The following is a 26,414-nucleotide window of genomic DNA, read 5'->3' as shown; positions in this document are numbered from 1 at the left end:
ATGAATCTGTCCACCAATCACGCCGAATTCGACAATTAAAAAAAACAGAAATTCAATTTCAAGGCGTGTACAGTTCTCACAAATTGATTTAAAGCATGAATCCACTCCTTAAGAACCAAGACAATGGCCTTTGAAGAGTCCTTATGTCAGTTTCCTGAAAAATCTATGTAAATGCATTAATTTCCCATTCAGGAACGATATACCCACTCCTTCCTGTCTTAAGCCCTGTAGTGGAGCTTACTGAAGAACAAGGAAAGCTTAACACCAAGGTAAGGTTTCAGATCTAGCTGAACACAGCTCTAAGTACATTAGGGATTTGAGACAAATTACAACAGACAAAACAGCAGAGATGCGAATAGGACTTGCTTTTCATTTTTGTGAAATCTCTCATTTCCATTTTATCTCCCATTTGCCCTTCAGAAGGAGAGCAAAGGCTGCAGTCAGCTTGAAAACTGACTTAATAAGGTGCTGGAAGGTGGGGATAGAAGGGTGGCTCCTGGACTCGTTCCGGGTTTGGAGAGTGTAAAGAATTTCCAGTTACTTTTCTTCTTCCATAACATCGTTACCGATGGCTGGGCAGAGGGCATACTGCCGCTGAATGGAGACCTATCTTTTCTCCAAAGGCCACAGGCTAAAAAGCCTAGGAATCCACATCAGATGTCTTCTAGGAAAAAAGAAGAAGAAGAAAAAAAAACTAAACAAAACGTTCAATACCTGTTCCATACAAAAAAGAAAGCCACGTGACCTGGAGACATCCCCATGGAGGGACCCCAGAGCAAACGTGGTAGGGCTGGTAGCAGAGAATTGCTATTCACAGTGGCCACCAGGGTAGCCTTGAGAAGGGCAGGAGTCCAGCCGCCAGAAACCAGAGCCATTCCACTCCGCAGACCCGCCGCCTCCCTTGCAAGGCGCCGCCTCTTGCAGCCTGGGGCGGGGCTGAGGCGGAGCCAGCCTGGCCGCGCCTGGGAGGAGCAGGCGCGGGCGCGGGCACAGGCAGAGCGCTGCGTGAAGGTCCACTGTGCAGTTGCCGTTGTTGCGGCTGCCAACGACTTCCTTTGGGCCAGCCTTCCCCGCTCAGTCCCGCAGGCTTCTCGGCGTGTGGAACAGAGTCCCTAGGGTCGAGTCCCCAGCGCCAGTGTACCAGCGTCTCTCTGGTCCAGAGTTCCTGCTTCGGGCTCTTTGGACCCTCCTGGCGTCCTAGACTGCACCGAGGAGAACGGCAGCGGCGCCAGGGTATGGCTTCGGCGGGCAGCGGCATGGAAGAGGTGCGCGTGTCGGTGCTGACCCCGCTCAAGCTGGTCGGGCTCGTGTGCATCTTTCTGGCGCTGTGTCTGGACCTGGGAGCTGTACTGAGCCCAGCCTGGGTCACGGCGGACCACCAGTACTACCTGTCCCTATGGGAGTCCTGCCGGAAGCCCGCCAACCTGGACATCTGGCACTGCGAGTCCACGCTCGGCAGCGGTGAGGCCCCCGCGCCGCGCCCCTGCTGCCCAGGGCTCTTCTGTTGCCTCCACCTCTCTAGTCCACCCCTCCCCTCCCTGTCCCTCCCCTTCTGTACTCCCCTTTCCCTTCTCTCCCCTCCCCTACACTAAGACCCTCGGGCCCCAGGAAGCCCCTGCATGTTCCCCTCATCCGAAGGAGTCCGGGTCGCCAACACTCAGAAGACCTCCCACGCCCTCTCCTTTTTCTTTGCCGGTCTCTCCTGCTTTGGAGTAACACGTATGCTATTTTGGGCAATTGTTATCATTGAAGGCGAGGACCATGTGGCTGTGAAAAAAGATGCGACGCCTTCCACACCCCCGTTAAAAAAGAAACAGACAAAACGCCCCAAATTCAAGATGTGTGGGTTCTCCACTCTGTTCCCCTCCTTTCCCAATCCTCTGTCTAAGAGCAATTTGCCTAAGTTTTCCTCTCGGCCCACATTTCTCTCTGTTGTTTCACTTTATCTGTTTTTTTCCGAATGAATTTTCACTTTTTTTTTACCCCCTCCCCTTCCTTTAAATTTTGGGGAATGATACCGACAGTCTGGAGAGACTGATGAATTTTGTTTCCTTTTTTGGTGATACCGTTGTTGCTTTTGAGTTTCCCTTCTTTCCCACAGTAAGAAACTCCCCTCTCTTTCTGTCCCTTTCTCCATGAGCTAGTTGCAGTTGCCTGAAAAGTTGTGCTTTATTCAGCAAGCGGTGAAAATTGCACGAAGATGGGAAGAGAGGTAGAGTAGTCTGTAGACCTTGCGGCTACTAACTCGAAAGGAACTTTATGGCTTCTTTCCCTTCATGATCCTCCAATTTTGTTGTGCCCCCCCCCCGCCCCCAGCATCCCAGTTACTCTTAGTAGGAATTTGCTAACTTCCAGTTTCTTACTGCAAACTATGCCATCTCGAATTCTGATTCTTCAGCTGCTGGTGTGTGCAGAGATTAAGGAGGGTGTATAAAAGGAAGGCTCTGCTGATGCTTTTCTATGCTGGTGTGCGCGCTCACGCATGCGCGTGTGCACGCGCGCGCGCTCACACACACACACACACACACACACACACACACACACACACACACACGCTGACCAGAGAAACTCTTTAAATTTATTTTTGACAGTTTCATATTTCCTCTGAGATTATTTATAAAGCTTTACTGAAAACGTTTCCAAGTTCCAATGAAGTTGAAATAGCACAAAAGCCACCCCCCTCGCCGACTTTCTTTGTCTTTCGTTTTTTGTTATAAGAGAGATTAGTTCACTTGGTTAAATTCCTTGCAGAAATTTAATTTTGTGTTTACAAAGGCTTTTTCTTTGCAGTTACCTCAGAATTCTTATTGAAGGGTTTCTTTGTTGATTGACTCATAGTAAAGGGGCCTGGCTGGCAGCAGGAGGTCAACACTTAGGTCTTTTAATTCTTTCGGGATTAGTTGTTTACAACTAAAGATGAAATAAATCGGTAAAATGCCTTTCTTTGGTAACCAGGGGATGCAAATAAACTTTGGAAAAATATCTTTTCTTTTCCACCTTCAACAGAAATGGAAATTTATGTAGGAATGCCAGCTTCAGCAAGTCTCCTTAGCAACGTGAATCTTTTGCCCCCTTCTCTCTGTCTCCTGAAATAATAGCCCTCTGACTGCACAAAGACTTTTCAGATAGGTTGGAGAAACCAGCTTCAGCTCCCATTTGCTCTTCAGGCTGTTATCCTTTTCTCTTGGCCTGGAATGTGGGGAATGGAGTGAAAGCAGCTCCAGTTTGTTTGCTAATCTTTCCTTAATTGCCTGCATACCCATTGATTTCAGCTACAAAGAAATCTGTAGCTGGACAAGAAAGAGAAAAGAAAGAAAGAAAGAAAGAAAGAAAGAAAGAAAGAAAGAAAGAAAGAAAGAAAGAAAGAAAGGAAAGAAAGAAGAGAAAGAAGAGAAAAGAAAGAAAGAAAAGACTTAAGCTGGACAAAGAAATAAGGAGGCATAAGCTTAATGCAAATATGGTCTCCATAGCACTGTGAAAAGGGAATATCAAAGGCAGGGACACTTTCTGATCCTCCCCCCTGCCCCGCCCGCCCCCTCTTTTATTCTGTCTTCATGCCTTTCAATTTGGGTTTCTGAAATCCGCTTTAGCTTCATTTTGCTTTTAAAAAAACAGTCTTGTGTCTCCTTAAAAATAACAAGATAGGTTACAAGCAGAGATGGTTTTGTTAGAAGTTATGTGGAACAAGTTCTTGACTGTGTTGTAGTAGAAAAGTTGTGAAGGGAAGAGGCTGAAATACAGAAAATTGCTGTTCCTTCTTAGAAAATGTGCTCTTAAAGATGTGACATGGTCTTTAAACTTCTGTGTACCAGGGCTTTGAGACAAAGCGGGATGCTAGGATTGGCCCAAGAATGTTGTTCTTGCCTGTTCCAAAGCCAGGCTGCTTATTCAGTCTGTTTGCTGTGCCGAGTAGCAGAGAGATAGAAGGAAAATGTCTGTCAGAATATGTTAAGGGATCCACTTCATTCTCTCTAGAAATACTTTGGGGAAAACAACCAAGGATAGATTTACTGAAAGTCCTTCCCCAGGATCGTCGGGGCTTAATTCAAAGTCTTTGTCTTAATTTGAATTAAAACTGCCTTGAAGAGGCAAAGTTTTATTTCAAGAAAGAAAATTTCAAGAATGTTTTTCTTCTGAGGACAGCATTTCCTACTTAGGTACAGTTTCTACTGAAACTTTCCCCTAAGTTGTTATTCTAAAATTGCATTCAATTTTGTTACCAAATATGCTTTGTTTGTTGTTTCTAACCAGTTTTATGCTTTTAAGCCAGAGCAGAGCCATTCCTCTTGTGTCCTGGTATATTGAAGGTTGCGTCAGCAGTTCTTGTATGAACCAGTAATCTGGTTGTCACTCAGCCAGAATGCTTTCCTCTGGAGCCTCAATTCGAGATGTGGGGGAGAGTACTGGCATTCATCTTTACTTGTAATTTTTCTAGGCAGACAAAGGAGAAAACTGCGAATTAGTTGTCACAGGTAGTAGGGTTGGGGAACTTTGGAATATGCAGTAACCACAAGACTTCAGTCTATAGAATTCTTTTCCCAAGTAGTTTCTGGATAGTCTTTTAATAAATTTTCAGTGTTATTCAAAGTGTTCATAATGTTTGAACCACTGCTTCCTGTTTAGTTTGGCAATTCCCCCCTCCCCCCAAGAATATAGTAGTTAGAGTTTCACAACCATAGCAATTGCAAGAGACTAAAGAACACAGGTTCCCTAAACTCTGCATTACAAAGCTTCCTAATTTTAGGATGATTTTATGCTTCTTTTTAAAGCAATTAATTTGTAGCTATTTCCTGTGAAGCAAATGGCTTTTTACTGTCTGAATTTTCACTCAGCAAAAAGAGAGGGCATATAGGTGCCTAATAAACATTTTAACTGACAGTAATTTGGAACTGTAACAAGGGTATGTGCATCTATTTTTTTTTTTTATCAGCAAAACACTTGATTAAATAGTACCCTTTTCAAGGAACATTATTAACATCATTGGTGCACCGCCCTAAGAATAGCTGCATTTGTAACATGAGTCATTGGTAGTTTTGAAATGGCAGGGCACTCTATGCTAAAAAAGGTGAATATTATTTTCAGTTGACAGAAGGTTCGTTTAAGAGTGTGTACATATAGCCCTTGTTTTTTGCTCTACTATAAAATTTTCTTGTAAAAGGAATTTATAAGAAAAGTTATCTTTGGTGAAGTTTAAGATAAATGGAACTGCCTGAACACCTGCAGTTCTTAGAAAATCTAACAGTGACATGGATTCCGAGTTCAGATCCATGTCACCTGTGCATATTTTGAAACTACAACTTAATTTGGAAATGGAATTTCTTCAGGACCTGGGCATCACAATGGGATGTGGTCCAGAAAGGTTCAGGTATCCCTAGAGAAAGCTTAATATGTTTACAGATAGCTAGCTGTGTAGTCACTAAAAGTGTACTCTCTTCCAGCTTCTTTTAAAAGAACACCACCAGGACAAATGCACTAATAGATGGAATGGTGCCAGTACTAGTTAGCACCCAACTTTTTTTTAACTAATAAACCAAAGAAAACCCAGGCTGCATTAAACCAAGATCTGAATGATGACTTCTTCCTTTTAATGTCTTCTTGAATTTCAAATTCTCCAAAGGATATCTTAATTTGTGGTCAGATGAAATTCTTCTTTTCCTCATATTCAGAGAGATATTAAAATCCCCAGGGATTTCCTTAGTGGAGTCTTTTAGCAGCAAAGGGTTTTGATAAGAGTGTTAAAAGTAGCGTTTTCAAAAAAGGCCGGCATTGTAAAGCAGAAAAAAAACACAACATAACTAGCAAAACAAAAACTTTTCTGAAACAAAATAGCGTACCTCTTGACAATAAATACACTTTAGGATTTTGTTTATTCCTGTTTACTCATAAGACAGTTTAGAGACCTAAGATACAACCATATTTTATGATCTATTAATGAAAATGGTTGTAGATATTTCAAATTAAGTCTCCAAAATAAGCTTTTGTATGAACTATGCTAAGTTATACCATAATCTTGTGGTAGGACAAAATACTGTTACAAAGACTACATGAAACTTTAGCTTCCTGCTGACCTGAACTTGTCCACTCACCAATTATGCAAGTACATAAAATATACTTAACCTTGTGAGATGCATATAATGAAGATTAAATAATAAAACATTGTTTTCTTTCATATTATATCTTTAGAAAAGCAAACTCAAAGTGAATTTTTCAGTAGAAGGAATTATTCTTTTTAAGTAGTGAAAGATCTTGCATTGGATAATGAAGTAATTGTTTTCATATCAGATTTAAATATTGTTATGTTATTTAGCACTTAGTAAAGCCAACTGTAGGTTGGAGAACTTTTATCTCAGTAACTAATATTTTTTTAGGACTGTTAAAGCCTGGATACCTACCTCTCTTGTTCCCAGTGTCACAATATGAGTATGCAATGTTATTGAGAATACTATGGCCTTTATAAGTTTACCAGGCTCTCAGTTTGTGATAGCGATGAACATTTGCTCAATTTATTAATTACCGGAAAGTAACAACACCAAAAATTTATGCTATGGAATACTGAAGGCCAGAAATACAGATAGTACACAATGAGCCTAACGTCACTCCTCCAGATAATTGTGGTCATAGCTGAGTATGACTTTCGTGGTCAGGGACTGGAATATTGGGATTGTATGATCCTTTTCTAAATGCATTTACTCAAAGGTTTGGCACTTCAGTGGGAATGATCAGAAGGCTTTTCTTGGCCGAAACACTGTCCAGAGTATTTGTAGGTAGTCCTTTTAGCACAGTGTCTCAAGATAATTAGAATAGTTACAACTGAATAAGAATTTGAAGAGAGCTATCTTCTCTGTTAACTAGCTAGGACATCTTACAGCTCTCATATTACATTCTATTGGTTACACAGAGTGACATGACCAGCTCAGATTTAAGAGCAGAGTTGGATTCCACCTCTCAATGAAGCATCCCATCTGACAGTCTAGCTGCACATATATAAAATCTTTATTGCCTCTGAAGAACAAAGAGAACCTCACAACGTAGCTTTTGTACTTGATTTTTCTAATCAATATGTAAATAATTCCTAGCTATGATAAATAATCCGTTTAGCAAATACATGGCTTTAATGATTGGTCACTTATAAAAAATTATAAATTATTCTTTGAGGGATGAAATGAGCATAAGAAGATATTTACAAATATGAGTGGGTAGATAGATAGACACATAGAGAGTTCACATAACCAAGATTGAAATTCATTATGGTTTAAATATTTCATGTCAAAGGCACTGACAGATAAATCTATCACTCTTTTCAAATTATTAAATCTCTTGAAATTAGAAAAGAATACTCTTTTGCTCTTAAATTTATATGGGAATTGGAAAACTAGTAAATCCCCAATTTTCTGTTCTATTTGAATATTTGCCACACAAACCCTTATTTATAAAATACATGCATATCCAAGAATGAAGGATATTTGCAGTTTCTCAAAAGAACCAGGAAAACATTTTAGGTTTTCTCTCTCTCTTTAGCTCTCTCTCTCTCTCTCTCTCTTAACTGTTGGAAAGTTTAAGGTAATAATTTAAGGAGTTGTTTGAGTATAATGCCACAAACTTTGCTTTGTTTGTTTAAGGTGTTTCTTTTGTTAGAAAAAAATGATGTAAAAAAAATAGAAGATGAAATCTCCCAAATTCCATATTATTTGTATGAAAATAGGCACTGAACCTAAAATTCAAATTTTAACAAGAGATTTTTTTTAATGTTATGTTTAAGACTTCTAAACCAATATCCACCAAAGCATTGCCGTAGTCTATTATGAATGAAACTTGGAGTCTATTCCTAATACTACCATGTTGCGGAGAGATAAAAGTGACTTCCATTTTGTTAACCTTCTCACAAAGCCGCAGCTACTTTACTTCATTGACAGTGATTCACTAACAAGAAGTACATTTGATCTTGATCTAAATTTATACGGTAAGTCTGTGTGCTCGGTCCTGTGCTAGATAGGGAGAATAAAGAAAGGGAAGAAATAAGTGATATGATTTAAGACAACGGAATAAGTTTACAGCATCCTGAAAATGAAGCAGTAGTTCTCTTTCCCTGGAGGAGTGGAAGAAGGAAAGAGCTGTCCGAGGGATTAGCACACCTGTGTTATTCTCTCATATTTACTAGGACGTTATTTAATGTGGGTGGCTATTTGAAGATCTTCCTTCTACTCTTTCAGTTTTATTAGAGAGATGGCCACCCATTTCAACTCCCGCTTGTGGGTTTTCAGCTTTCTACTTTTCTCAAATAAACCCAGGTATTTTAATCACAATTTTGGCTATTTAATTTTTTTTAAGAACAGAAAAGAAACAGCCTTCAGTTAATCAAACCCAACACATCTTTGTACAAATTAACATTAGTAGTTATTATTGAGAAGTAACAATGCTTGATAACTACTGGCATTATCAAATGCAAGTGAAAGTTTCCTCATATAGCACAAGAAGACATAGCAGTCATTTGGTATGATGTTGACTTTCTGTGTAAGTGCTAAAACAAGCTTTAATACCAAGGATCTTTGCTAAGCACTGTATATAACAGTTTTATTTGAGAGGAAACACCATATGTTACAGTACTTAGATTTTAAATTACATTTCCACTGAGTTTTCTAATTCACAACTATGTGAAAGAGCCAAGAGATTCCTTTGTTTAAAAAGGGGGCGTCATTTTTCTAAAACTAGCAAAAAGTGGCAAGTGTTTGAACAAAATTGTTGTGATTGAACATCAGTAATTCACATTCCATGGAGAATTTTTCCTTTAAATTTATCACCTTGGTAATATTAATTCCTAATGATAGAAAGGAATTTACAATAATGAGTTAGTTTTCCAAGTTATCAACATGATTAAATAAAATTAGCCAGAACTAGTTGCTGTTTGATAAGACTGAGTGAATGTGCTCCTATTATTTAGGTAGATCATGGAAAATCTGGAGAAAATTTATAGGGAGTGAGGTAAAAATCACCTTTTTAGGTGATATGAGTTACTTTCACATAAGTTATGGGTTTCATTTTAATTAATAAAATTTCTTCTTGGGGGTATTAAAGATGAAAATACAAGTGGCTGCCAGACAAATTTGATTGTGATCATACAAGCTTGTAAAAATGTATATTTTAATTTCTAATGAGAATTATAGAAAAGGAAGAATAATCCATTAGTACATTAATACACTACTTTAATATAAAACATATAATACATTTAGAGAAATACTACTCATCCAAATAATGAAACTTGAATTTTAAAATAAAAACACATTTTACTGCTTTTTATGGTATTGAATTTTGTGAACGAAGTAACAATTTTGGGTTCAAAGATTTGTGCATAATAGAACAAGTCTCAGCATAGGTTTGGAGACAAGTTGAGAAGGGAAGCTTTAGACACTGCTGTTTTTAATGCTCTGACTTTGACTCAAAGTAGACAATGTATCCTCATTAAGATTTTCCTTTCCTGGAAATCATTAATGAATTTTGACTATGAATTTCCCTAGGAGAAAACAGTTTTCCAGCTAGGCAATTGTAACATAGGCTATAGAATTTTCATAATGTACTGGCAACTTTAGGCCAGTCTCACATATTACATTGTTAAAAATATGTCAGCACAATTCTATAGAATACTAACATATTTATAGAGAGTGGAGACTGATGCTGGTGGGTAAAAATACCTTGAAAGAGGACTCAAATTTAGTTCCTGACCTGTATGTTACTATTGAAGTTAGTGCTATAATACAGGGCCTTCCTGGTTTTTTTCCCTGTTACTGTGGAAGGAAATACTTTGTGCATGTACATTTTTGTTTGTTTACTTTTACTTTTGATTCTGTTAGGAAAAGTACATAGTCATCTTAGGCTGTGACTTCCCTAAGTTCAGCTCCAGAGCTCTAGTACATTCCTTTGTCACTTTTGTTCATGTGCCATAGGCCATTGATTTTCAACAGGACTGGTTTTTATGTTCACTGTTCCACTTCAGTATCACATCATCATTTACAGAATGTTTAAAATAAAACAAAATAATCTCAAATTTTTGTACTGCATCTGACTCAGTACCATGAGGCAATTAAACCAAAGAGTGAAGATTAATAGAAAGATTAACTGATAGTGAAAGCATAACACACATGACATTTTTGTGTAAAAAATAAAATGCCCGAAAATAACAAATGTTATATTTTAATATGCCTTACACACATTGAATGTGGGGTATCACATTTTTGTGGAATATAAACTTTAACTAAAACAGCACTAAGGTAGCAATAAATATTTTAATCACTTTTTAGTGTATTACTCAGAAATTGCTCAGGGTTTTTTTTTTTTATACATTTGTGATAAATCCAATTTTTAGATTGACTGAAAAATAAATGTTATAAACACAAGCCTGGTAATTTAATGAGCTAAGTGTGTATATATATATATATATATATTGTATATATATATATATATATATATATATATATATATATCTTAACTACTTTTTGAAAAAAAATTCTCCATTTCATAGTGTTGTTTAGTAAGAGGAAAGGGAAATGTTAACTATTTGTCCATGACTTAAAGATCACCTATTAGCCATGCTGCCCTAAGTCTTAAATCTCTTCTATGTAGAGACACTGAGCAGAAGCCCTGTTCTTAGCTACAAAGGCCTGAACATACCCCTGAAAAGCATACTGAACCTCCTAGATTATATTTCTTATTCCTAAGCACTGTTTTAGTTTGTAAATTGAGTATTAACTGGGCAGTAATGTAAAGTTTAGGTCCTAGACAACCAACCTGAATGAATCTTTCCACGTGGATATACAAAAACTAAATTTAAACTTGGCATTCGCTACTAGGAATACAGTCTTGGTATTCAATTTCAAACCCCAGCTTGTGGCCAGGACAGTGAGAGTCATGGATAGTTTCTAGTCTCTCTTGGCAAATAAAACAGTTTTTTTCTGTTTGACGAATAACTCTGGTTGCCTATCAAGGGGAAGAAGAGTGACAATATCCCAGAAAAACTGTGTTCACTCTCCCTGTTGACTTTGAGTATAGAGAGATATTTTTCATTAGCCGTAAAGCCAGCACTAAAAATATATATAGGACATTTAGTAGAAAACCCATACCTGCTTCTGTTCATCTGCTTTTAATGCATTTCCTGCCTTGTAAGATATTCCTTCCTTAATTTCTAGTTCCTTTTAATAACTTATTTTCCCATTTCTACTACTGCATTTTTATGTTGTATATGAAAGAGAATATCAGTGTTTGAGAAAATGCACCTTTATGTGAAATTAGGATTTGCTTTGTTTTTCTTTGCAAATTTAGATGAGTATCACTTGGAATTCCACATTTATCCCATTGACATTATTATGTGATTTCAGTTGTTTGATTAGCCTTTGCCTAGAAAAAATTTGCTTAATATTTGAAAATGGGATAGAACATTGTCTAGGACAGGGTGAACACCAGCCTATCCCTTCCTTTTTTAGATTTAATGTTTTTAATTTTGTGTGTATGTGTGCACACACATTTTTGTAGTCAGTATGCTTGTGGAGTCAGTTGTACTTTTCCACCAGATGTGTTCCAGGCATTGAACTCCGTTCCTCAGGCCTGGTAGTATGTGCCTTTACTTGCTTGATTATCCCACCAAAATCATTTTTGTTAATTATTATCATCAGCATTTGTTCACTTACTTACTGTCTATGGCTCTGTCCATACTATGTCATAGTTAAACTGGTACAAATATGACAATATGTATTATGTGTTCACTTTTTTTTTCAGAAAATTTGCTGAGTTTTTTTTTTCTCAGTCTGTCTTTATAAAATACAAGTAAATGTATGACTTGGTTATTTGAGGATATTAAAGGTAGGCAATATTGGTTAAGATTATTAATTGTCTTGTTTTAGGTTGAAAGTAAAAATAGAGAAAACTGCTGTTTTATGCTTATTTGGTTGCATGGAATAGCGTATCATGAAAATCAATCTATTCTAGCTTTGTATTGATATTTTTTAAGGAGGTGACTAATTAGTTGTACCTCTATTCAAAGAAAACTAAGACTTCTTTTAAAATAATAATTGTTTTTTAAAAGTAGCATTCCAACTAAAATTATTTAAGTGAAGCTGCTTAAATGCTAGATGTTTCACTGATTTGTAAATGCACAGATGAATTTTACTCTTTTGTTCTTTTTCTATTAATTGCTTTGGTGTAGTTATACTGATATTTTTTTAATTAAAAAATGTCAAGTTAATGTTTCCAGTGTCAAATAATATACTATGCATAAACTTTTTCAAAGTACTCTAGAGGTTTCCAAGTACAAGCATTGTTTTGTCTTTTTAATTCAAAGCTACATGCTGTTAGGGAATAAAAATGCCATAATATGGCTATCCTTTTAACTTTTAGTTGAAAGCCAGATAACACTTTTTGTTTGAAGTTATATGGCTTTGTTACAAATAGATACATTAAAAATGCTCTCTACTTTCTTGTGATGTTTCTTTCATGTTTATATTTTAAGATGTTGTGGATCTGTTTTGTGTATTTGTTTTCTGATTGCTGTGCAGTTTCTAGTTGAAAGCCAGTGAAACATCAAGAAATTATTTGGAGGCAAGGATGTAGAAAAGGGTGTTCAAGTATAAATACAAAAGAACATCTTAAGGTTTCTCTACCAGCCCTTTATCTTCAGCACAAGAAGCTTCTTAGACAGATAATTTCAGAGGAAATCATCAAACTATCATAGATTATGGACTTTGAGTAGATTGCATTGCAGTTTAACAATAAATTAAAATTTCTTTGCATTTCCTGTGCATACAGTAAACTGAGGTGCAGAATAATTCTGGAAATTTCCTTCAAATTACCACCACTGTAGTATGTTAATCCTGTAGTATCCCATATGTGATGCTTCCTGACCTATGTGTAGTTTATAATAAATTCCTCTTCCTTTTTTCTTGCCTGGAAAATGAAATGTCTTTCTTTCATACCATTGCTAAATCCTGACAAGAAATGACAAATTATCATCAATGAGGTTTAGGTTTTACTGAATCCAAGGCATGCCATGTGGTCATTATAGGTTTACTTGTTCTTGATTTAAGAAAGGGGCTGAACAATCATTTAGAGTCTAGTCTAACTCCCTGACATTCCTTACTTTAGAAACCATTTTGGTGATGATTACTAAAGCAAACAGAAATACATGAAATGAAATAAATAATCCACCAACAAAACTTCCTGATATAAATTAACTAGAGGATAGTTTTAGTAGTGAGGGAAGGCAAACAAAAATTTGGAGTTTTAATGAGGCTAAGAAAGGCTTTCTAAGATGCAAAGGAAATTAAAAATTGTGTTGTATTATCACACATAATAATGAAATGATCTTCACAGGCTTAAAAGAAAGACACAAAATAGTTCATATCATGAACAGACCAAACTAAATTGGTTATGGTGCTTGATCTCATCAATAGCCCAAGTAGTAGGATAGTTATTGACTGGAAAAGGCGTAAGGGGGTAGTTACTTGCTGATGAAAATATCTAAAATCTATAACTGAGTGACTGTTATATACTTAGCCTTATTTTTCCCTAGTTAAGATTTGTGAACTTTATAGTTCAATAAAAATTTAAATTTTAATATTGAAAATAAGTAGGTCATAGAGAGGGATGCTCCATTTAACATTAGTAGAGCGCCTGTAAGAAGTGTGGCAAAACTCTGCCCTAAAAACTCTGCTGAGCTTAGCAGAGGAACCATTTCTGAATAAGAACATTAATATTAATTTTTGTTTCAAAACATTTCAAACCCCAAAGATGCTTAGCATGCAGTAAAATCACTTCCATTGAGCCGCATCAAAGTGAAGGGTACTGAACAGAGTTCTTTTGATTCTCTGCAGCTTTATTTCAATGCTTTTGTTTTTACTTTCCAGATTGGCAGATTGCTACTCTGGCTTTACTCCTGGGCGGTGCTGCCATCATTCTCATTGCATTCCTGGTGGGTTTGATTTCGATCTGCGTGGGATCTCGAAGGCGCTTCTACAGACCTGTTGCTGTCATGCTTTTTGCAGCAGGTAAATAGATTCATTACATTCAAACCAGCATTAAAGATTCATGAACCTTTCTACCATTCTCCCTTCTCATGCATCAGTATGTGTTTGCTACTTACAAAAAAAAATTGAGAGTTTTTTGTTATATTTTAAGGTAAATTGGCTGAAGGATTATCATATTATCAGTTTTCAGCATGTTAAGCATTTCACAGAACAGTGGCAACTTCTAAACGTCTTGCTAAAGCGTGAATAAATAAAACGTCTTAGGCTGGATATATAGCTCAGTAGTAGAATGCTTGCTTAGCATGACTTTAAGCTCTAGGACCTAGAGTTTAGGTTCAATTCACACCACTGCAAAAATAAAAACCCCAAATCCAAAAAAACCTCCACAGGGCTGCTATTGCCTTAGAAATTGCAGCAGATGTATTTATCAAATCTGCTTTTTTTTTGTCTTTTGTTTTTATTTTAAGCATCCATTCTCCCCCTACCCTGACCTCTAGCCTCCTTTGTGATCTTAGGACAATGGCAATATATTAAAATAGTCTCATGAAACAAGGAAAGGGAATTTTCAAAAAGTGTATTCTTAAAAGCATATGTGTTTTGAAAAATATGGAAAAATCATGTCAGTTAATGTGAACCATCAAAGAAGTTAATTATATGAGGGCAGTGGATGTCTATTAATTTGACAGCTATTATTCTGTGAAGTGCATTTTAAATCGAAATATCAAACATGGTAAACAAAAGACCAACAGCTGTGTTTTAAAAAATGTGTTGTGGGTGGGCTTTGTGGACTGTTACAAGCCCAGTTCATTATATGATGTGAGTTTTGATTTTCAGTTATAAGAATATCATTGAATATATTACTCATTTTGACTCTTAACCGAAATATTCTTGTGGTATCTTCAATTTTCCCTGTCAGTCATATCTGATTTGAAGTCTAAAAAATAAGCCCCTGTGACTGTCAATAATGAAGATACTGACAGAACCATTTATGCTGTTAGATGGAGTTTTAAAAGCTGTTTAAAATTGGAATAGATCAAATTTCTTAGGATTTAAGAGGTAGTGTGAGCTAAAACTACAAAGCCCAAAGTGTTCTACTGCCCCCTGCTGCTTGTGTTCATTTTATAACAAGACTGATCAGAATGTAGGCATGAAGTCCAAACCAGGCAGTGGTGGCACAAGCCTTTAATCCCAAACTCAGGTAGGCAAATAGCTGAGTTTGAGGCCAGTCTGGTCTATAGAGCGAGGTCCAGTACAACCAGAGCTACACAAGAAACCTTGTCTCAAACAGACCAAAAAAAAAAAACAGAGAGAGAGAGAAGAGAGAGAGAGAGAGAGAGAGAGAGAGAGAGAGAGAGAGAGAGAGAGAGAGAGAGAGAGAAGAGAGGAGAGAGGAGAGAGAAAAAAGAAAATTCAAAGCTGAACAGAAATCTAGAAATATGTTTAATTTACTTAAATGACATACCCAAGATCAAGTAATGACTGTATACCTGGGACTAGAAAAAATGAATCTTAAACAAGTGGTTCATTGATTCATGACTTCCTCACGCATCCATTTAGCTATTTCTGGGATGTCTTTTATGGACTAAACATTGTATTAAAAATGGCTATAAAACTAGTCAAAGTATCTTCACAAAACATTTTAGCAGACTACAAAGCATTACTAGAGAATATATTTGGAAATGTTTATAATACCACAGTATTATTATGTTATTGCTGCCATGTCTAATGAAAGCCTAAATTTGGAATGCTACAGTACCAATAAAAAACAACTTTGATATACATATTTTCTAACTTATTTCTTGGTTCATTGGTTTATCATTTTTTATTTTCTCTGTTTTAGAATAAAAAAAAATGAAGATGCTTTAACCGAAGTGTGAGTTTGTCTTTGAAGCTAAGATTTAAGAACATAACAATGAATAATTAGTTTAATTCTTTTTGATAAGCTGTACCCCCATGATATGAGAAGTTTTAAAACTAGAATTCTTACAAGCCACTTTGAGAATAGTAGACATTTCTTATTATAGGATGGCATAGAGATATTCCATTTAGCCTTTGATTCACTGCATGATGGCAAGTGAACTGTAAAGAAGTCCCTTGCTGGCACCATCTAGATGTTTGTTGAAAACAACTCAGAGTTTCCTTTTTCTGCTTAAAAATATATTTTTCCAAACATAAATACATTGGTGAAAATAAGTACTGATTATAAAACATATATTGGTAATAGGTTTGGCCAGAATAAAGTTTTTAATTTGGCTTTAACTATCACATAGTAATGAATGATAAAAAAAATGAAAGGAAACCCTATAGCAAGATACATATAGTTTTACTCCATGCACTGAGGCCTAGAATGAACATTATACTCATTGCTATAATTTAAAATGTACATGTCCTCAGATTTAATTATGTTCTTTTCTTTTTGGCATTGATTATGGAAACTTGCTTTGAAATAACCATTAGTTTAATGTTGACTTTTCATATAAACAAGACTAAACATATTGTTTATTTGTAAAATACCACAGAAATGAATTATATCATTACATTAGGTTGATTTTTGGAAAGAGTGCTCATTGCCCATAGTAATCAATTATTAACCTGGAGGTGGTGGCAGGGAGGAGGCAGAAATCCTTAATAAATAAATAAATAAATAAATAAATAAATGAAATATGCTCTAAAAAAAAGAAAGAAAAACTTAGAAAATCTATATAATTTAACCTAAATGTATTGAAGCAGATGGCTTCCCTGTTGCAGTTTATTTCATTCACTTTATAAATGCAAATCTTTATCTGATAGCATTTCTTTTTTTTTGTTTGTATTGGCATTTGTGAAATAGTAATAATTTTTCTTAACAAAATGGTTTCCTATCTAAATATCAACAAGCATTTTGTTACCAAGTAATGCCAGTGTCTGTTCATATAGAGAATGAGTTTTCTCAAAAGAAACTTTCTTTTTTCTTTTGCTGAGATGGGCAGTACCTGTATTCAAAACACATATACCACTTAAACTTATAAAAAAACGGACTCTCTAGTAAGGTGAGCAGCCAAACTGCCTAGGCTCCCACAAAGCCAGTACATGCAGTTGGACCAAAAACGCATTGCCGGGAAAGAGACGGAAATCTTTAATAAATAAATAAATAAATAAATAAATAAATAAATTAAAAAAAAACCGGACTCTCTGAATATGGTGGACAATGAGGGCTGCTGAGAAGCCAAGGACAATGGCACTGGGTTTTGATCCTACTGCATGTGCTGGCTTTATGGGAGCCTAGCCTGTTTGGATCTCACCTTCCTAGACCTGGATGGAGAGGGGAGGACCTTGGACTGCCCACAGGGCAGGGAACCCTAACTGCTTTTTGTACTGGAGAGGAAGGGGAAGGGGAGTAGGGTTTGGGGGGAGGGGGAGGGGGAGGGAAAAGGGAGGCGGGGAGGAGGCGGGAATTTTTAATTAAAAAAAAAGAAAAAAAAACATTTTATTCTATTCCTGGAACTCACAGATACTCAAGAAATAATCTTTAAATGATTGGCAACAAATATCCAATTTTCTAACTACTGTATTGGAGAGCCAGGGTTTCAATTGAGAGCATCATTCTGACTTAAAAGACTAAGATTTCCAACTCATCTTAATAGGTTAGCTATTACATCCAAAATACGAGAGCAGAATAAGTCCTGATTTTGAATTTATTTATCACCTGTATTTATAATATTATAATATTATATCGTAATGTAGTTCTATCCTGTGAATGCAGTTTCAGGAATAATACTTAAGGGAAGTCAGAAGTTTGAAATGTCATAAAGACCACAAACTACTTGTACTATATGACATACATAATTTTTTATTTGACAAACACCTGTTTAAAGCTGGAAGCCAGATACTATGTTTCATGTCTGTAATCTGAGCACTTTGGAGGCAAATGTATGTGGATCAGAAGTTCAAGATCATTCTCTCCTGAGGAGACAGTCAAGACAGATTTGGCCTCCATAGAGTCCTAGACCAACTAATGCTTGCTACATTGAGAGACCTTATCTCAAATCTAAGCAACAAGATAACACAAAAGTAAAATTCACAAAGACAATAGTAGCTTTAAGTTCCTCTTGTATGTCTGCCACAAAATTTTATATTGATAATTTTAAAGGAATTAAATTACTAATATTCTTCAAATTCTGAAATGTTTCACAACTTTCCAAGTACAGTATCTGATGAAGGGCACCGAATACCACAATGTCCCATTTATTTATATTATAGTCCGTTGATTGGCAGTAAGGTATAGCATGATGTCATTATCTTATGCTGCAAACTTTGTCTCCGCCTTTCAGAAATTTTTGTGAAGCAAGGAGGCATTTTTTTTTACTATGTTATTGTAATAAATGGAGAACAACCTTTATTGGCCATTGTAGGTTTATGTTTTTTTACAAATTTCTATTGTATTCAATTTTATCGGTGGTTTCAGAAATAATAACACAATTTAGAAGGATAATTTTTCTTCTTGCTACAACACAAAAGAAGTCTAAGCAAGCTTGCTCAAGAGAGTTTGCCAATGGACTCTTAATGGAGTCATATTCCAACTTGCCCTCTAACAGGAAATTATGTCATTACATTATACCCTGGAGGTTTAGAATTTGATGAATGAAACACATTGAAATGAACCTTTAAAACATCCTAGGTTAACACCTTATTCTAGGAACTGGCTGATTGGTTTATTTTTAATTAATTCAAGTTGGTTATTATTTTTCTACTCAAACTTCATTAGCAGCTGACTGTCACTTTGAAGGCAATCGAAAACTTTAACTGTGGTCTTCCAGGTTGAGACCTAACCAGGAACTGATGCATGACGGTTTTGTATTGGATTTTGTTTGTTTATTTGGTTTGATTTTTACCCTCTTTGCTGAACCAAGACCACAGCATTGGCATCTTCTTTATTCTATAGGCACATTTCTCATCAGAAATTTAACACTGCCTGTTCCTTGGTCATTTTTCTTCCTGCTATGTTGACCTGTACCTCCATTCAGGGTTCACATCTATGCTCTTATCACCTTCCCAGAAGAATCTGATTCCTTTGTGAATCTAAAAATGAGCTACCATCTCTTTTTTGGACCTTCTTGGATCTTAGTAATACTTGCTATTATATTCAAGGTATATTGATTGGTTTATTGATGACTTGGTGGTTTTTGTGGCATAACATTGCTGTCTAGCCCAGTCTGGACTCTAGTAAATGATTCTCTTGCTTCAGTCTCTCCAGTGCTGGCTGCAATCATAGTCACGCCACATTTTTATTTGGTATGTATTTACTGATGGACTGCCTATACATGAGAACAGCAGCTTTGTTTCTGTTGTTAGCAATAATGCCTTAAGTTGTATAACTGAGATACATTTAAATATTTATTGAATGGATTAATTTATCAGATAAATTGATTAATTTTTATAATTTATTTTTCTATTTTAATCATATCCTGTATATTTCAGCCATGATTTAGTGATGAGAATATAGAAATCTAAGAGGATAAGCCTTTAAAAGGGGGAGAAAACCTTGCTCAGTAACTAAAATTTGCTCTTGTTCATGGGTGGCAGTCATTTTTTCATTAGTTTTATGACATTTACAAGAGATTTCCTTTTCTTTCACTAATGCAAAGAGCCCACCATTTTTTTTAAATTGCTATTGCACCGTGGTTAGAAATACATGAAGTAAAGTTATATAATTCTGCTATTGGCAGAGGTTTAACTATTATCTAAAACTTTAAACCAGAAAGAAAGTGTACTTTCTGTGTTTAGTGTCAGGAGAATCTCCTTTTCATCTACTCTCAGTAGTAAGGTGGAAGAATAGCAAGCAGATGCAAGCCCAGATTAGCATTGAGCTACAAGGCTAACACATTTGCAATTCTATATGAATTCAAATAGTCTTTTCTATCCTGGTCATAATTAAAGAAACTTAGGATTTTGAGGAACCATATGATTCTTTATCAGTTTTATGCCAAAGCTAGATGATTGCCATGTAGACTTGCAAGGAGAGTTGATCATATTGGTAATGTGACGCTTTCTGGATGCTGAGAATAAGTGAGGGTGGATTTCAAAGTCTGAAATCCTTTTGTTCTTTTTAAGGTTAAGAAAATATCAAAATTAGCTAGGCAGTGGTAGCACATATCATTAATCCCAGCACTCTGGTGGCAGAGGCATGCAAATCTCTGTGAGTTTGAGGCCAGCCTGGTCTAAGTCTACAAGAGCTAGTTCCAGGACAGGCTCCAAAGCTTCTGCAAAACTCTGTCTCAAAAACCAAAAACCAAAAAAAAAAAAATCAAAACTATATGCATAATATACACACACACACACACACACACACACACACACACACACACACACACACATACGTATCATGCAACCAACACAAAGTTTGTTATGTTTAACTGTTATATTTGTGTTGCTAAAATTCTGGAATTTAGAGTATTTTTAATAGGACCTAAAGAGTAATCACTTTAAAAAAAATTGTTTCATATGTCAGGGCTATCTTTATTTTTTTCAAGTGTCCAGAAAAAAAATACATTGAGCATTAGGATATTGTGTTTTTTTGTAACTATAGCTCTGCCATTTGATGTGGCCAGTGTATAACTGAATGAGCATGACTGTTTGAATTATTTTTAAGCCCCTTTTATGTATATCTCTACCTAGATTTTAAGGAAAAATCACCTTTCTTGAGTGTTAAAGCATTCAAGGTAGGCGAATATGGCAAATGTTGCCCCATACATTCTAATTAAATTAATTTAAATTAAATAGAAATTGTGTAGTAGTTATTCCAAAAGGAAGGATAAATTTTAAATGGGTGACTTCATCTTCTGTGTAATCCAGTGTAGTGACTTTCATATAATAATACCCGTAGGATATATGGCCCTTTAATTTTAGGTAGTTAAAATAAACCTTCCCCTTCCTTCCCTTCCTGTTTAATTGTTTTGTTTTATTTTAATAAACATGACTCATCACAATTCTCCTTCATTCCTGAGTTAGAATCAAGAGCTATCTAAAAACTAATATTTAAGTCTTGTTTCTGTTATAGTAGTCTTCTTGGCCTTGTTTTTTCTGGATCATTATTCCTTTTTCCTTCACTGACTTAATTTTTTTTTAATCCAATGGGAAATATCTATGAAAATATGTGTAAGATCTAGTATAAGGGGTATAATTAGTTACACCTTCCTGACAAAGATGACTTTTCAGTCTCTTTTAAAGATGAGAAGTGTAGACTTGGTGAGAGGGAAAGGTTGAATGAAAATAGTTTCTAATTAGATAAATAGAAGCAAAAACATCACAATGATTCTTCCTGGAACATTGGGTTGAATCAGATGGTTATGAACAAAGGTATGGTTAAAATTTCTGTTGCAACGAATAATCACTAAAAAATGTTGAATTTTTCAGTTCCTTAACTATAAAAAATAGTGAGGGTTTAAGTCTGCGTTGATGCCACTGTTGCTAGCTCTTTACGGATTTTGTATGAAGCAGTTTAGTATAGTGACGCTGACTGTCCCTAGTGATAATTGTACATGTGTTTGCAAAGCAAGTATCAGTACTTTGTATATTCATGAATTATTATGTTTTATTAATTTCATTAATTGCTAATAACAATTCACCAGTTATTAACAGGACAATTACTACAGTATTGTCAGAGTAGCTGAACAAAAAAATTAAGTAAATAAATAAATAAATATAAAAGAATAAAAGAAAATGTTGTTGATATTTTAAAAGATGACATTTACAATTATTAATGCTTTAATTTTTGGTCTTTATACTTATTTTATTAAAAATTAGCTCATGAATTTATATTTATATGCCTATGCTGCTTTATTTGCTTTAAATAATTTCATAATTTTGTTTGATTTTTCTTTTTTCAGTTGTTCTGCAGGTCTGCAGCCTGGTTCTTTACCCAATCAAGTTTATTGAGACTGTGAGCTTGAAAGTTTACCACGAGTTCAACTGGGGCTATGGCCTGGCCTGGGGGGCAACTATATTTTCATTTGGGGGTGCCATCCTTTATTGTCTGAACCCTAAAAACTATGAAGACTACTACTAAACCAAGTCTCAGCACACACACACACACACACACACACACACACCACAAAGAGAGAAACTGACCAACAAAAACGATTTGTGTCATCATCTTTTTTAACACTATTTTCTAAAACACTCATGGAGCATTAAGCAGTTTGCACAGTTGATTTAATATCCTTTCCCTTTTGGCTGTCAACATCATAACCAGCTTTTATATCCATTTTAGAGAACTGCACAAATTAAGAGAGCTGATTAGATGTAGGCACATGCTGCAAACTACCAATATGCTCATGCCATTTTTCTTGACAAGTGAAGGGTTTGTATGACAGCAACCATTGTGAGAAGCTAGATGCAATGAAAATTGCCATAGTCTCTTATTGCCTGCAGGGGAGCATCTGGCATAAGCAACATTTAAAAGTTGCTTTGTTCTGACAAAGAGTCTACTGTTGGAGCCCCTATCACCTGTTTATAACGCACAGTGACTACATTGGTTATTGGTTACTTGCTTGAGTGAGATTTTAAAAGCAAAACAGTTTTGAGCATCATATGATAGTCAGATAATTCTATGTTTAAGCATGTTCTTCTTAATGGCAAGTTATAGTTACACAGTAAGGAGGCCAAAGTTTGGAGACATGCATTTTAAATTATGCAGACAGGAAATTGTGCCTCAGCCTCCTCTAAAATGAGGCAAAATGAGAGTATCTGCTTTCCCCTGGGGCAATCAGAAAGAAATGTACATGAGTTGCTTTTGTACCCTTTAAATTATTCACCAAAATTTGCAGCAAACAATTGTGCATATGTAACAAGCTTATTTTTCTAGACCGTGCGCCATTAGTATAAATGTTAATAAGCTGTTCATTAATCCTCCACATACATACCTATCATGCATATAATCAATACTTGCTCTAGTGAAGTCATTTGAACACTAACTTTGTGTGCATTAAGAAGCTTAGATCAACATTCAAAAGTTCATATACCTTAAAGCTTTGCTCTATGTTCTCTACTGAATCACTGGAAAGTGTTAGTATAATTGCCTAAGAAGCAAAATTGAAATGCTGTTAATCTGAAATTTAATGATTGTTTCATAAGCACTGCAGTTCAAAAGAAAGTAGGAATTAGGATGATCACTTTGTGTAAAATTCATTAAAATACAAGGCTGCTATTTTTGCAAGTATTTTAAATGTCTTCATTTTAAAGAAAGCAATAGTGATAGAGTTATAAAATGTCTGTCTCAGTAGGTGAGTTGAATTTATTTGGTTGTCACCTGGTCCTCTGAAGTTAACTGATGAGCTAACTGATTTGTGCACACAAGTATGATGAATTTATGTTAGGGAAATCATTCACAGACTGTTCCAAGGGAAGGAAATATCAACAATAGGAGAAAGTTTGCAATTAATTTCCTACTGCAAACTTTGTTCATTTTGTTTATTATACAAATCTGGATAGCTTAAGTATAAACCTATTTTTATATAAAATATACAATTCTGATATTAAAGTTATAAATGATTATTTTTGTTAATGAAGACACTAAAACAAGTATGCTCTCATGTGACCCTCTTGAAGAAAGAAACATTGGGGAAAAAACTTTAAAATGTACCTATTTGCTAAAATATAATCCAATCAGAGCAGGACCATGTCAAGAGTATTTAATAATTTTATTTGTTTTACCTCACAAAGCAGACTTCTGCTTTCAGCTTAAGAATGGTTGCCAAAAACATTTCCCTGCCCCCAAAGGATTTTACTGAAATGCCAAAACCAATTGTGAATTTTCTTTGGAATCACAAAGTAATTATGAATACATAACTCATTCTGGTTTTAGTAGTGATAAACAAAAGTTATTAAATATATCTTACAGGTAAAACTTTATGAAAGTATATAATTTTATCAAGAATTGTAGGAAACTGAATGGAAAATCTCCAGAAGAGTATTAGTATTGTAGAATATTTTGAGATAGCTTTCTTAAAATCATAAAATCTGGTGTGGACTCTCTTATAAAGTTCTTTGCATATTGTCAGAACAGAATGAGGAATGTGATATTTGGATAGGGATTTCAGTTACTGCTCAGAGTCTCTTGTGAGATGATCTCCTTATTCTTGAATTATGGAAGATCAGTGCTGTGGTCCTGGCATCAATGAGGCTTGTTGGAGGCTACAGTGTGCAGGTGGACCAGTATCATATCTAGAGTGTCATTCTCTGTCCACCTGACAATCCAAAAGGTGACAGACTATGTTACAGGTTGAAGCACACATATTTGTAGTCTATTGAGAAGTAGATTCCTTCTGTAATTGTAATGAACCCTATATCGTATTTTTACCACCACTAATATTTGGAACTTTTACATTGCTAACAAAACTTAGCGGAAAATTGTTGTTCCTCATCCAAAGCAGTATTGTGTCTATCAGAATAAATACAAGTGTCTATTTAAGCTATACTAGCCTCATGTCTTTGTAGCTTTAGGTTTGTTTGGTATTTTCTTAAGCAGAATTGTTAATCATGAACCCATGGTTTATCTTAGAGAGATAATATACATAGAGAGATATCATAAAAGTACTCAGCAGGGCTAGTTATTCAGATTTCTTGCACAAGTATTTAGCTTTTTGTAAGGTAAACATGTAAATTTTAAAGACAAATATAGAGAGACTTATGTGTTTGAAATAAAAATGTTATATATGGATTAGCATGTACCTGTATATTATTAAACATGCAGTGAACTGACTGGTAAGTGATTGTCTAATTGTATGGCTAGCAATGTAATTTATTCAGACTGTATTTTTGTACAGAGCAGCGCACACTAACCTATGCCTCTGTGTCCTCCTTAATGCCTAAAACTGTGCCTAGAAATTTCATCTGTCTTAAAGGAAATAAAATGTATTCCATACTGTTTCTGATATTAGTTTCTCTCTTACTATTCTGTATTTATTATTTTTAAATATCTGACATGATTACTACATAAATATGAATTTATGGTATTCTGGTTCTTTTTTTTTTTCTTAACAGTCATCTTGTGAAACCGTTATTTCATTCCAGTGATTCTTGTGTGTGCAGTCCCATGATCAGTTCTTCATGATTTTTGTAGTTGACCTGAAATTATCTATGTGAAGGAAATAAAAATAAAAGTGGATTCACTGATAATGCTTCATTCTATATCTTTTCTTCTGTGTAAACCCTTTAGACAAAATTTCTAAATTGCATATCTTCAGTTCATTTTCTACTTTAAAATATATAGAACACTTACCATAATGTGACACACTTACAGTTTTGTTCTCAAACCATTGACATGTCTTTGTTGTACAAAGCAAATGTTTTCACGGTGACATTTTTTTTACAAAGACATCACTGTGACTGTATCTTCACATTTAATTTTCCTATATTATGTCTCACCACCTCTTCCTAATGGGCTATCTAAAACTTTTTTATATGATGGTATGTGTGTGTGTGTGTGTGTGTGTGTGTGTGTGTGTGTGCGCGCGCGTGTTTATTTTTGCTGTTCTTTGCATGTGTGTTTCCTTTTGTACTGTGCTATGGATAGATCCTGAGGCCCCTACACATGCTAGGCAAGCATGCTACCACCAAGTTACACTCTCAGCTTCAAAACTATTTTGAATTTTTTTACATAAATTCTCCTCTATGATCCTTCCTGTCTTCCCCAAGTGAGTCACATGGAGAATCAGTGATAACATCAAGAAATATTGTCTTCTTGTTTTAAAATTGTTCTATTAAAATGTACAGATAGTTTGTGAGGATTTGTGTAGGTTGCGGTGTTTGCAGGTTGTGTTAAAATGTATTTTTGAAATCCTCTTTTAAAGAGGCACACTCTATATTCAGTGTGGACTGGTAAATAAGCTTCTACATATCTTATGAAAAAGTTAAAGATAAGAATCTACTGTAGTAATAAGGAGCGGCAGCGGGGCTACGTCCCCAAAACCCCAGCCACCTGCCCGGCTAGCTTATGCCCCGAAATAATTACACAGACACTGTATTCTTTTAAACACTGCTTTGGCCCATTCCTATCTAGCATCTTCTAGGCTAACTCTCCCACCTGGACTAGCCCATTTCTTATCATCTGTATAGCACCGGTCTTACCGGGAAGATTCTAGCCTAAGTCCATCCTGGGTCAGAGCTTCATAGCGTGCATCTTCCCTGGAGTGGGGAGCATGACGTCTCTCTCTGAGGTGTCTGCTCCGGAGAGGAGAGCTGAGGAGTCTGCCCTCACTTCCTCTTCCTCCCAGCGTTTTGTTCTGTTTACTCCTCCCACCTATCTCCTAACCAATGAGAGCCAAGCAGCTTCTTTTTATTTAACCAATGACCTTCCTCCATCAATCTACCAGAAACATTTTGCGTGTATGAATAGTATGCTTAGAAAGCAATTTCAACTATACATTAGGT

General features: G+C 35.7%; 1 protein-coding gene across 1 annotated transcript; it reads left to right on the top strand.

The window, feature by feature from the left end:
- Positions 1 to 963: 963 nt before the first annotated feature.
- On the top strand, positions 964 to 25,160 carry Tmem47 (transmembrane protein 47). The gene is made up of 3 exons (XM_075957387.1): positions 964 to 1,461; positions 13,887 to 14,027; positions 21,872 to 25,160. Exons 1-3 carry the CDS (start codon positions 1,236 to 1,238, stop codon positions 22,048 to 22,050), a joined length of 546 nt encoding a protein of 181 aa, XP_075813502.1. The 5' UTR covers positions 964 to 1,235; the 3' UTR covers positions 22,051 to 25,160.
- The last annotated feature ends 1,254 nt before the right edge of the window (positions 25,161 to 26,414 follow it).

Source organism: Microtus pennsylvanicus, chromosome X, assembly GCF_037038515.1.
Source record: "Microtus pennsylvanicus isolate mMicPen1 chromosome X, mMicPen1.hap1, whole genome shotgun sequence".
In the NCBI taxonomy this organism is placed as follows: Eukaryota; Metazoa; Chordata; class Mammalia; order Rodentia; family Cricetidae; genus Microtus; species Microtus pennsylvanicus.
Note: the sequence above shows the minus strand (reverse complement) of the source record. Positions and strands in the feature narration are given on the sequence as shown.

What these genes read in the sequence shown, in the direction of transcription:
- Tmem47 (XM_075957387.1), top strand. Translation starts at nt 1,236, where the DNA reads ATGGCTTCGGCGGGCAGCGGCATGGAAGAGGTGCGCGTGTCGGTGCTG. An exon ending in CGAGTCCACGCTCGGCAGCG is followed by an intron (nt 1,462 to 13,886) that starts GTGAGGCCCCCG and finishes TTTACTTTCCAG; the next exon opens with ATTGGCAGATTGCTACTCTG. An exon ending in TGTCATGCTTTTTGCAGCAG is followed by an intron (nt 14,028 to 21,871) that starts GTAAATAGATTC and finishes TTCTTTTTTCAG; the next exon opens with TTGTTCTGCAGGTCTGCAGC.